The sequence below is a fragment of the Apteryx rowi genome, unplaced genomic scaffold, assembly GCF_003343035.1.
Source record: "Apteryx rowi isolate R43461 unplaced genomic scaffold, aptRow1 scaffold_402, whole genome shotgun sequence".
Taxonomy (NCBI): Eukaryota; Metazoa; Chordata; class Aves; order Apterygiformes; family Apterygidae; genus Apteryx; species Apteryx rowi.
Window position 1 is genome coordinate 97177 of NW_020450552.1, and position 13313 is coordinate 110489.

General features: G+C 39.4%; 1 protein-coding gene across 1 annotated transcript in view; it reads left to right on the top strand.

Moving 5' to 3' along the window:
- Positions 1–33: 33 nt before the first annotated feature.
- Positions 34–13313, top strand: part of LOC112970710 (histone-lysine N-methyltransferase SETDB2-like) — a 50422-nt gene continuing 37142 nt past the window's right edge. Inside the window, exons 1-9 of the mRNA XM_026075388.1 lie at positions 34–183; positions 979–1038; positions 3509–3631; positions 5436–5501; positions 6252–6354; positions 7026–7592; positions 9183–9302; positions 10490–10659; positions 11086–11308. Coding sequence (XP_025931173.1) covers positions 168–183; positions 979–1038; positions 3509–3631; positions 5436–5501; positions 6252–6354; positions 7026–7592; positions 9183–9302; positions 10490–10659; positions 11086–11308 — 1448 coding nt within the window. The 5' untranslated portion in view covers positions 34–167. The remainder of the gene's footprint in view (positions 184–978; positions 1039–3508; positions 3632–5435; positions 5502–6251; positions 6355–7025; positions 7593–9182; positions 9303–10489; positions 10660–11085; positions 11309–13313) is intronic.

The following is a 13313-nucleotide window of genomic DNA, read 5'->3' on the forward strand; positions in this document are numbered from 1 at the left end:
GAGCAGCCCCGCGCCGCCCCCGCCGGGGCCCGAGGCTGGCGCCGCCCGCCCCATGCTGGCCGTTGGCCCCGCGGGACGGCGTGAGCCGGCGGCACCCAGCGAGGACGGAGCGGAGCGGAGCGTCGCGTCGCGTCGCGTCGCGTCCCTCCGCGCAGCCGCCCTGCAGGATGGAGAGGGAAAGAAGTAAGCCTACAATTAAATAAAATGTTCCGAGCAGCCATTAGGCAGCGCTCAGAAGAAACTCTTCTAGGAACCGGCAGTCTTCGCTTAGCCCCTTCTCCCAGTCAGCCAGGGAAAATTTCTGTGCCAGAATGAATAGAAACAGTTTACAGATACAGCATTGAAAACCCCTAGTAACTCATTTATAACTGAGGTATGTCTTTCGCTCTCTGTGTCACTAGTGGTGATAGTCAGAAATATGATACCTTCAATGTGGTTGAAGAATGCCACTTACCTGTCCCTAGTGATACTCCAGTGCAGATACACATGCTTTGTCTTGCATTTGTTGAGACCCAGATTTTTTCTGTAGCAAAGCTTTCATTTCTTCCTAGATAAATTAGTTTAGTTTCAGTACAGCTGTGCTAGCAGCATTCATATTTTTAAAATGAGAAATATAAGCTAATAGGAAGCAGGGCTTATGTAGCCTCAACTGATATGCTGAAAAGTGTGGGTCATCTCATGAAAGCTTTATGCTTTAGGTATATTAAGAAATTATCTTTGTTAAAAAAAAAAAAAAAGATTTCCTCCCATGCCTTATTTCAAGTGTTGTTTTGTTAGGTCTTGACAAGACTACTCTGCCAGACATGTGACTTCCGTGTATCTTTGAAAGTGGGATGAGTACTCTTACCACAATGCTGTCTCACACAGTGCTCTCACTGATCTGTCTACTTGTAGAAATTTAGAAAAAGTATGCAGCTATAAAGATTTTAATTTCCCCGCTGGTTTCTTACATACTTGTCTATTCTTTACCCCCTGCAGTGCTGTCAGACTGCCTTAAAGTGGAGAATCTTACCAGTTCCACTGAAGAGAGGTTTGAAGGTAATGTCACTTAGATTTATGGAGCGAAATGGGAAAGTATATATTTGGCACCACTTCTAGTGCAAAAATGGTTACTGGAGAACAATGGTTTTGCCTATTGTCATGTATGTAGAAGATGTGCGTTGGAAGTACAGGTTCTTCTCAGGAAATAGTCGCCCAAGTGTTTCTTTGTTAGCTGGTGTAAGTAGCCCTGGCTGTGGCTGCTTGTTCCTTCTCTAGCATTATTCCTCTATACAGTGCTAAAAAAGAGATATATGGCCACAAAGATCCCACCAAGGGAAAGAAAATCCCTGCAGAGTTAATGGCCTAAGCCAGCTTTAGAAGTATTTCCACCAGATGTCAGTCCACACCCTCAGTCATCGGCTGGTAAAATCATTTTGAAGGCTGAGAAGGTAGATGCTTCCTGTATCTGTTCATTCCTTGACCTTTTTGCCGGGATTGACAACAGCAGCATTAAAACTGGAGATGACATTAGTAATGTGGACATCTGGTTTTTTGGGAACCGAAATTAAACCATGAGCTTCATATGCGATGTCTGCAAGGAAAACCATGTTACATTGTATTTGCTGCTGGAGTCTTGGGGCACTCAAGCGTGAGAATTTGGGAAGCATTTCAAAGATGAGTGAGTGACCTGAGCACTAAATGTAGTAGTGATGTGTTCTATTTGCTTTTGACCTGTGCAAGATTAGAACTGGTGACCCAGAAATGAAAGACTGTCTTCTGTCACCCGTCCTCTGAAGTAATCTATCTACCAGTGCTATCCAGACATAGCAAATGTATTGAAATACTTGAAAACAGATAAGAAATAATGGCAGCATTTTCAATCTGCACTGGGGGAACTTTTTACTAGAATTTCTCAAATGTGCATTTTTAAACGCATATATTAAATATATCTGTTTCTCCTTGTTTTAAAATAGTGAAACTGTCATGTGGAGCAAAAGGGTGGGAATGTCCCAGGACATGTGTTGTCTTTTGGAGCAGTAGGGTAGGGTTCCAAGAAACACTGTGAGCATCTTTGTAATGGGACTCTGATTTTTCAATGTCTTATTTATTTCTGTGAATACAAAAGCTCATGAAATGATGTTGAAGAGTTAATGCCTCTCCAAATTAGTAGTTATAAAATAAAGTACTTTTAATGTTGTGTGTTGATGTTAAATACCAAGCTCTTACTCAGCAGAGGTAAGCAGCAGCTGGTGTTGTGGTGACAAAAGATTGTTACTTTCTTGACTGCTGTTGTTTCCATGTGTTCCCCTCTGACTTCTGAGAGTAACTGCAGGCTCTGATCCGCCATAAGATTACTCAGCTCTTGTTATGTTGGGCAACCGGTAGTCATCCTCTACTAAGGAAAAAATTAAGGAAAAACTTTTTTGCTAGCCTTACAAAACCGCCATGTTTTGTGACTTCTGGGGAGGTATCATCATAAATGCCTGCACATTTGCCAATCCAGAATTGGCACCTGAAACCAGAATGTAAACTGAGTGTGGCGACAGGGGACTCTTGCACCAGTTATGGAGTGGAAAAACAGATTTAATTATTCTTTTATGTTTGATCGTTGAAGAAGACAAATGTTAACCATGACAGAGAGCATGTTCTCTTTTTCAGCATAGTCTGGCAACACCCTGAAACATACTCCCTTTTCAGAGTTCTTGCCAAAGATGGACTGCTAATGTTTTAACAAGAGCTCTTATGGATTTAATACCTCAAAGGCACATATACTTGGAGATGTATACATATACATACACAAGTGCATGTACTTGGAGAAGAGAAGAGGTGTGATGAACCAGGTTCTGTTCAATAATTAAAAAAAAAAAACTCTTTAAACATAGTTATATTCTTTGTAAATATCCCTAGTGGAGGAAGGAGGTATGACATAGAAGTCATATAAACTACTATAGCTAATATAACTTGGTAAACAAAATTTACCAATCTACTTTTATCTGAAAATATTTTGAACATTATTTTCCCTGGAAAACACACCAAAAAAATAAAAATCGTAGGACAGGACAGTCAACTTATGTAGCTGAAGGAGGGTATGGCTATGAAAAATTTCCAAGTGTGTTTCGTTTAATAGTATGTTCAGTTCATTCAGTTGAAAATATTCTTCAGTATCACTTCTGTGAGTTTCAGTGCTGATTAATTTCTAATGGGACTAATCTGTCAGTATTTGGAGAAAGGCTCCCACAGCATCCTTCGTAGTCATACTTCAAAAACAATTTTAAGGATGTTCATGGACCATCAGGAGCCGTTCCAGCTCATCACTTGACTTCTGTTTCACTTTTCTGGTTAGGTTTAGGAATCGACTTTTAAAGGTATAAGCCTACAAAAATATACCATGTCCTGACTGATTTTTCAGAAGTGCCAGGCCCCTGCCTGTTGTTGAAATGAGCTTTTGAAGAGTCTACCAAGAGTTATTGTATGCTTAGACTCCTGGGAAGCTGCACAGACTTGTAAACGGAAATTTTCGTTTCAGGTGATCTGAAGACGTTTTGGACACAAATGGAAGATAGAAGAGTGGACTTCATATTTGAGCAGGTGCAAAATGTGCTGCTGTTGCTGAAGCAAAAGATCAAGAGTGGAACTGCCACAAACCAAGGTTTGAAATCATTGTAATGATTGAGCAGGACTGGGATCAAGCTGTAGCCCACTTTATATAGGGCTGTATGATATTTGCCACAATTCAGATATCTCTGAGTTTAAATTACTTAGTAGTTGACATTCTTGAGCACAGATAACTCAAGAAGGTAACTCAACCTCAATGCAGTATAGAAAAGTATGGCTTATCACAATTATTCTCATCTCAAAAAAAAAAAAAGTTTGAGGTCTGAGCTGATAAATAAAAGGTACCAATTACAGTCTGAGAAATCATCTGATTTTTGTTTGTTTGTTTCTTTAAACATAGTACATAATATATAGTACAACTGCTGTGCAGCAAAACTGCATTAATTATGCATACTCATGTTAGTTATTTATTTAATTCCTCATAAATAGTGGATGGACCCTGCTTGTCCCTGGGCTGACTCATACTGCACGAACTCTTCACTGCTTCTGTCCAGCTGCCAGGTGTTTTTTCTTTCTTGTCAGAAGTTGTTTTAAAAGTCATCATTGGTTATAAAAATAAACAGGCTAACTGTTTCAGGTGTATTTTGCCATTTTCTCTTTCTGCCTTTATACTTTTTCAAACAACATATGGTTCCTAAGCACACAGAAGTGAAATGTTTGTTCCTGAGAAGTAATGAAGTATTTGCAGTGCCTCGTTTTGTTTATCTTCAGAAGTTTTAGCCTTTCAAGCTGATCTTGGTTAATTAAATGGTTTCGTACTGAGATGATATTGCCATAAAGTGTTATTTGACTTTGGAGACACCATTATAACTTGAAACTTCAGTGGGAAAATCTAACAGAAATGCATTATAAGATTGCTCCTAATTTCCACTGAAATTTGTTTCCCTTATTTGTGTTAAAATCAGAAGTTTCATAGGCCTGGAACAGTGCACCTGTTTCTCTTTACTGGTTTAATTATTTAATTTAGAAATATGACTTTTTTATTCAGTTACCCATGTAGGTGTAATCTATGCATTTTAGTGCTTTTTCTGTGCAGGAAAATATACAGAAGTGTGAGATGCTTTTTAACTGATATAGCTACATACTCTGTGTTATAATGCTGACTCTAAATTAGTAAAGCAATTTTTTGTGTACTCAAGCTCCCACATCTTGATTTTTATGACAAAATATTACAGCAGTGCATAGCTGAAAATTGAACCTGAACCCCCAGATAATGCAATGAATCTGTGACATAGTTAAATTGGAACTTTCCTGGTGATCTGTTCTGTAAAGATTTCAGACTAAATTATTAACAGGGATTTTACTGATGTTCATCTGCTGCCTTGTGATATTTATTGCATGGGGAAATAGCTTGAGACATAACTGGTCTCTTTTTTGTGTTACTATCTGAAGGCCATTTCCACCCACTCAGCAGTAGCATTAATTTGGTCTAACAAGATCTAGTCCTTCTTAGCTAGAAGATGACTAGTTTGGTGACAAAGAGAGAGACTCTATATGAAATTTTGCTTACTTATCTTACTAAGATTGGAGGCTACCAGATTGTATGTATTTGGAAACCATATTCTAGAAGCTTTCTGAAAGCCAGAGGATGCTGATTCACAATTACTAATGTGAGCTGTAACTTTACTGTGAATCCTAGATGAGTCTATTATGGACTGAGGTGTAAAAGGTTGCCGACARCTTGAGTGTTACACTGTTGTAGACTAGCATGGGGGGAAACAGATGTCTTCAGGGGACTCAAGCCTTGTGTTCCCTTTTAGTGGTTCCTATTATCACTGTCCTTATTATCATTACTTAAATTAAACCTCATATCTATTCTGTTTTGTTCTTTTATGTAGATTACTGGCAGGCTTGGGCCCTGGTGAATGAAGCTAATCTAACTGATCTCTTAACCTTGACAAAAGGTATGTGCATCTCGACTGTATTTAGTCAATATGTGGCTTTAATTTATTTTGTTTTACTCAGCAGGAGCTTATTTCCTTTAACTGAAAACAATAAAGTAGATCTGAGAAATCTGTTAGCATTACATGGTAAAAGCTCTAATTATTAGTTTCCTCAGGTACTTTGGACTGGGTACTCTCATGTGGGTTTTCACTTTTGTGGTGTATATGCCTGTGTGTGGCTTGTATCTAGTGAAGGTGAAGTTTGGGCTAATAAACCCTGATGGATCTGAGCTAGCTGCAAGTAGGGTTGGCTTGTGTGTGTGTCTGTTCTCTCCAGATTGTTCAAAGTACGTGTTCTGTGTGGATGACTCCACTTAGCCCAATACCCTGGCCTCCTTTTACCTCAGATAATGAAGAGAAATCTGTGTGTGTTTCGTACGTGTGTTGTTTCTGTGCGTTTCCATAATAACAATATGCACAAGCTTAAAAGGTACGTGGGACAGCTTAATGAAAGAGAGACAGACAGAGAGACACTGAGAGACTCTCTCGCTTGCAAACCTATGTGCAAACACATGGCTTTTCTGTAGGTTTTAAGTAGTAGCTGCTTTTTAGTAGTGCACTTGCCAGCATGCTCTTTGTTAGCTGTAGTTCACAGAGGTGCATTGTCTTTAGTGTATTTTGGCAGTTACCTGTTTAGTAACTAAAATAACTTCAATTATAAATTGAATGTGGATCGCCAAAGTTTTTTGCTTGTATTCCAATTTTTTTCAGCAAGTGATGTCTTTGACGGACATGATATACAGGAGAACAAACCCAAAATGCAGGCTGTTCTTATGGATAACAATGCTGCAAACTCAGTAGAAGGCTGTCACAGGTCAGTGTATTTATTTCACGCTTTTTTCCAGTTTAGCAAAGTTTGTTGTTTGACATAATCTTTATTGCATTTAAGAGAGTTCTTAACTCTCTCTAATATTTATTCATTCAATGTTTTAAACCTAGTTTTGAATCCTAACATTTTTCAAAGAGAAAATATTTTTAACTTGGCCTACRTGGAAAGCCTGAGTTTTTGAGTAGACTTGAATCAAATTTGCCATTTGAGAACACAGCAGAATAAAACAGGACATTTGGCTGTGAATAAAGATCCACAAGTATTACCAGCATTATTAGTGGGGGGACTTCAAACTTTTGAGTTCAATTCTCAGGTCTTTCACAGACTATGCAGGCTGTCAGGCATGTGACTTAGTCTCTCCATGCCTAAGGTACTGATCTGGAAAATGAGGGTAAAGATATCGTTTATATATAAAAATACCATTTTGATATTTTGGTATGTAAGTTCTTCACAGGCAGAAGCTGTTGCCATTTATCTGGGGTGCCGTTGTGAATACCTTCATATGGTGTCAGGACGGTAGCACAATGCAAACAGTAATTCATTGAAGCCCTTGGCCTTTTAGCAATGGGCTGATTAYTTCCTGTACTAATAATGTTGAACGTTTACTTGTTGTCTAAGATACTGAGTTTTTTTTTTTCATTTGTTATTCCAAATAGCAAAAAGGAGCAGAAGGAAAAATCAGGTTCAGAGAATGCAGAAGCATCTAGTGAAATACAAAAGTTACCTCTAAATCTGCAATATCAGAATCACAAGTGCTCTAGTGCATGTCTTGCCAACAGACCACTGAGCTCCTACAAGGGTGAAAATCCTCTTAAGATACCGATTCTGTTTCACTTTCAAAGACGACATGCAAAAGCTGACTGCCTTTCAAAATCTCTGGATGTGAATTATAAAGCTCCCTGCGGAAGGAGTCTGAGAAGCTTTCAAGATGTGCAGAGTTTTTTGTTTGAAACAGAGTGCAATTTCTTATTTGTTGATCACTTCTCTTTCAACACATACGTACTGCTGGGCAGGAACACTGTAAATCCTGAACCCCTTGTATTTGACTTTGACATTAGCAACGGAGCTGAGTCTGTGCCTATCTCCTTCTGTAATGATATTGACCGTGCAAGATTACCCTATTTTAAATATCGGAGGGCGTCATGGCCACGTGGATATTATCTCAACAATTTCTCCAGCATGTTTGTGGACTCATGTGACTGTACAGATGGCTGCATTGATAGGTAGGTTGAAACATCTGATCCCAAACAAGTGACGCGTGATGTGTCAACAGCAAGGTGATGTTGTCAATCTGAAGACACGTGGTACCAAACGGTGCCAAATTACGAAGGACTGACACTGCTGTGGTATCTGCAGTAGCTGTCTTGTGCCATACTCTGTGTTGATTGACACTGCTATGTCTGTGTCTTCTCCAGAACTTGGGTACTGCTATTTGCACAGCTCCAGTTGTAGGGAAGGAAGTGACCAAGTGGTGGATTATTATGTTCCTTTCCTTTTCTTCCCAAATTGGCAATGCCTCTCCTCCTCCAAGCAGAGCTGGCAAGTAGATCTCTTGGCTTTGGGAAGGGAGTGAAGGAGACACTTATGCAAGTTGAGGAAGGCTCATTTTCCTGGCAGGCATGGAAGGATCCTGCATGCCAACTTCTGCTGCAGCTTCCTTTTTGAGATGGTATCTTTTGGAGCTGAGTTGGGGCAGCCTGGTAAGATGAGAGAATTTTGGACATAGAACATTATGGAGGGCAAAGGATGAAACATCTCCATTCACAGCCTCTAAATCCCATCTCTCTCATTGCCTAAACAGAAACTATGAAACCCTGTGGTCATGGAACACATTTATGTTCTGACCTGTTCAACTGGTGTTGCTCATTGCTGTCTTTTTCTAAAGCCCAGTAACTCTGAATTATATGTTACTCCATGGGAAGCTGACACAGTTACCTTCAGGTAAATTTAATGATAATTTTGTCCATTTTCAGGAAGGGTGTTTGTCTTCAACATCATCTCTGCCTATAGTTGTTATCTTGTTCTTGAATCCATTTTGTACTACTGGCAGCTACAGCAGTTGCACATGCTGGTGTGCAGTATTATTGTCCTTGCCCAACAAAAGCTTGAGATCACTGCCTAGAATAATGAAGCTTCAGTAATTCAAGTTATTTAGTTTCAGCTGAGCGGTGGGGAACAGCAAGCACATAGCATGCACCTTCTATGCGCTGAATTTCCCCAACAGTTAAGAGATGCTTGAGCTGTGCAGTTGTGGTCAGGCTTTGGTCAGCTGCTGTTTGCAAAAAAAAAAATTGCAAGTTTTTGGAGCTGTAGTGACATAAGATGGTACAGTTAGCATTATTGCATGAGTTCTCCAATTTGCAGTGTAAAATTCTTCACTTCCCCCTATTCCTGGGGAATAGGGTGGGAGGAAGGTGATGAAGACTACTTCATCAGATTGGGATGCTGTGCCAGAACAAGTGATTTTCATTTATTCATTCAATCCATTTGACAATGTTCTGTTTATAATTAGTTTCTGTCCCAGTTAAGTTGCTTGCATGGGCCTTTTACAGAGCTTGGGAGAAGAATGAGGGGTGAAAAAGGGGAGAAACATGACAGCTAAAGAAAAAGAAGAAAACACAATTATAGGTTGTAAAGCACATATAGCCAGGCAAGAGACAAAGATGATGGTAGGGTATTGAAATGACCCCATGGAGTAAAGGTGAGGAAGAGCATATAGTCAAGCATATTTAAAATTAACTAGATTTAAATTTGATTACACTGCTCCGAATACGTTTGGATTTCCGTATGATGTTTTACTGTTGATCTTCTAGGTCAAAATGTGCATGCCTGCAGCTAACTGCAAGAGGCTGTAGTAAAATTTCACTGTCTCCAAGCACTAGAACTTCTCGTGGATACAGTTATAAAAGACTGGAGGGACCTGTTCCTAGTGGGTAAGAAACCCAGAATTTATACTGTTTTTTTATCTTTATACTGTTATTTGTCATTACTGTAGTGTGCTGATTCATTCAGGCATGCCAAGGGGAAAAGGGAGAGGGGAGGAGGGCTGCCACAAGATCATCACAATGTACATCATCAGCCAAAGAAGTGGGAAACAACAGCCACCCCTTGTTTTTGCCCCATATCCTGGCCAGCCAGCTGCTCTGTAGAACTAGAATCCTAAAGAAATATCAGCCAGCTGCTGTTACTGGATTTGGGATGGGGCATGCAGGGAGCTTGAAGAATAAGGTGATATGGTGCTTCCAGTTTCTACTGTGGTAGCAGCCCCCATTGCAATGTGTGCTGCAGTCCCTTTAGGAGGCCAGGCAGGTGGGGAAGGGGCTGCATGTGCATTGGTGCTGGAGGAAACAGGCTGATGTGGGAGACGTAAGCCAACTCCCAAGCCAGCTGACATGCTCCCCTTTCCCCTTACCAGTCTAGGCAGGTGCTCTGAAATTGCCATCTGAGCCCCAGCATCATAAAGCTAGCAGCTCCTGTAAAATCATACGTGGCCTGGGGAAGATGCCAGTAACCTCGGGAGTGTAGGAGAGGAATTGTACAAGGTGACTTCCTGCAGTGGCCAAAGGCTGATCCCATAGGCTTGAGGAGCCCCTTTTCCTAATCCTTTGTTGCTGTGTGATGTTGGCTTATGGTTGGCGTACAGAATCAAAGCTGCCATTGTAGTTGTTCTAGAATCTCAACACTGTGCCCATCCCAGAAAAAAGTCCACAAAAGTACAGTTGTGAATGCTTTTAGCAACATTTGGTAAATCCTAAAACTTATTACAGCTAATGAAGTTCAGACAGACAGGCTCTCTTTGCTAAAATCTGTTCCAGCACAGAATGAAGTGCTCCGTTAGGATTTCTGCATTTGCATGATCTCCTCCTATAAAATAAAAGGTAACATTTATTTTTCTTGTCTACCTCTGCCAAATCTGTCTGACAGTCTCTTAAAATTGATGAGTCAAGAATCAAGGAAGTCGTGAGTTCCAGAACACTCCACACAATCAATTATAGCCTGGGTCTTTGTCTTTTCAGTGAGCTGCTTTATCTGTGCTCAGGGAGGAAGTTAATAATAGCAACTTTGTTTTGGTAATGCATTGCTTAATACTGTGATTTTTTTGTTGTTTTTCTCTTGACAGAATTTATGAGTGTAGTGTGTCATGCAGGTGTGACAAGATGATGTGTCAGAACAGAGTTGTACAGCATGGCATCCAAGTTCGGTTACAAGTGTTTAACACAGAAAAGAAGGGCTGGGGCGTCCGCTGCCTAGATGATATCGACAAGGGGACATTTGTTTGTACTTACTCAGGTAACAGAAGTTTGACATGTGGAAGTTTATAGTACAGTTCTCCTTCCCCTGTGGTGTGTGCCCTGGAATTTTTTTGAGAACCCAACGGAGAAATATTGTAGGGTTAGAAGAGAAGTGAGTCGGTATGATCTTGACTTGCAGGTGGTCAAAAGGACAGAAGAACCTTGAAGAGCTCTGCAGTGTGATGGTGCCAGTCAAGCCTTCAAACCATTTTGGAGCAAAGCCTTTTGATTTTTCCCTCACAGGTCTGTGCATCCTGTGCAAGGGCTAGTTTCCCTTTAGTATAAATGCATTCATATTTTGCTTTCTCAAATACTGATCTTGCTGTTTTTTAATGTTAATTTGTGCTGGAATAGTGACTGTGACTTAACACACTTAGCTTCTTAGTAAACAAACAAACTAAAAAAACCCTTCTTTTTCTTCCAGGCAGATTAATGAGTAGAGCTGAAGTATTGGGAGATGCTGATCAAGAGCTGAAAGAACAAGGTGGTGTGAATGAGAGAGGGCACAGCTTTTTTTCAAAAAAAAGAAAACTTGACACTGTTTTTTCAGACTCCGAGGTTGAACTAGTGCAGACTGGCAAAGATCACGTTCTTGAGAAGCAGGAGTCTTTGTCTCAGACTGTGAATGATGAAAATAAATCAACTGTGTAAGTTTACCAGAGCAAACATAAGCATAACAAAACTTGCATGCTGCTGTTCTAGAAAGTCTTTTATAAAACTTACAGTAGAACTGAATGTCCTCAACTGTGGGTTTTTTTCCTAAGCTTTTTTTTAATTCCTGATTATTTTTTCTAGTGGGACAGATATAAATTAATATATAATATATAATAATTAATATATAAATTAATTTCCCTTAACATGTGTACCACTTGGCATTTTCTAGGAATCCCATTCATCTCCTGGGTGCACTAAATCTGTTCAGGGCATGAATCATTATGCTAATTTGAAGAAAGAGAAATCATTTAAAAATACTTCATGACACTGAAGGGTTTGATAACAAAGTAGCCACTAACAGTTATGTCCTTTGCTTCCAATCTCTAAACTCTTGTTCTTTGTAAGCCACTTGTTCTTTCCTAGCAAGAGTCTAACAAAATTTTGCTTTTGCAATGAATTATGCAAAAGCTATAATCCTGTTTTCATTTTACATTCAGGGCCTCATAGCTCCAATTTCTAAAATAAAAGCCTGTAAAGCAACCTGGATGGTTTTACCAATAGCATGGTGCAGTCTTCTCAGATGGAAGTGGGGAGTTTGTTTTCCTAAACTTTACTCCCTGCTCTGCCACACTACTTTGTAAACACTTTCTTTTTACTATCCATAAACAATTGCAAGTTTTTGCTCATTTCACAGAAGAGCATTATGTGAATCTGTGAGAAGCACCATGAAATTGCAGCTGGAAACTCTTAAAAATACCTACCAGTATCTTTTTAGAGCATAGTAGCTCTTATTTAAAAAAAAAAAAAAAAGTAATGGAAATAAAGGATATAGAATTTTAAATCATAGTAGGACAATGACCAGGCATGTATTTTCACTTGAGAGATGAAACCTGGTGGGCAGCTGCAGGAAGACCTCTTCCAGTGCTTGCTGCTTGGAGTTGAGAGGCTTTTGCAACAGACATGGTTAAGAGTGCGTTGGAGGATCAGAAAGAGGATTAGAGCACATCAGTGAGACAGGCAGTATCTACAAATTCTTATTTTTCTGTGATCCTGAAATTGATAATTGCACTGAAAGGTGTTCCTATTTTGATCTTCTAGACCAGCTTCACAAATTCTGACTTGCATTTCCGTGGCTTGGAAAGTTAATGAATTAATCATTTTGTAAATTACATCATTATCAGCAACTAGCTAGATTTTACTTCTACTAAGTTCTTTTACTGTAATTTACAGGGAAGCACAGTTGTTTACTGCACTGCTACCTTAAATCTCGTTAATTCCCTTTCCTGAGAATAAAAATGTTTGAAGTGTGGGATATATAAAAATATTATAGACAAAAAAGCCTTTGTTATTCTGCCTTTTAAGTAACAGTCCAACCAATCTGAAAAAACTTTGAGAGTACACTGGTGTGCTTAGTCTTAAATGTCGTTCACCCAAGCAGATTGCCTTTAAAAGGACAAACCAAATATAATCATGTAAGAATGTCACAACTTTTGGTGACCACTGCAGCTTCTGAATGTGAAAAGGACRTTTCAGTCTTAAGGAAGCCTTAAGAGTAGCATTTTTGCCATTATCAGTAGCCCAAGGAAATACCATGATGTTTTATATGGCAAGGAAATGCATATAAATGTATTAGATTGTAAGTCTTCTTGAGTAAGAGCTATTACTTATTGCTAGACATTGTACAGATATTCATTGTAGGTGAAGCTGGTATTTTCTACAACACTCAGAACATAATGAAAGTGAATGTGACTTTGATGTCTTGAAAATATATGTTTCTTAGAACCAGATACTGCTTTCCATCCTACCTCAACCTTTCCCTGCTATAAAAGACTGAGATTCTTTTGTGCTGGACTGTTGTCTATTTCTGTTACACATTCACTGCATCTCCCTATGTCTCCCTCTCTGTCCTTTGGCCCAGCAACATCTGTTTTATTTTCCTGTTAGAAAGCTACAGTGTCAAAACTGTTGAAAGCAATAGCAGGAAAAAGGCAAAATTTT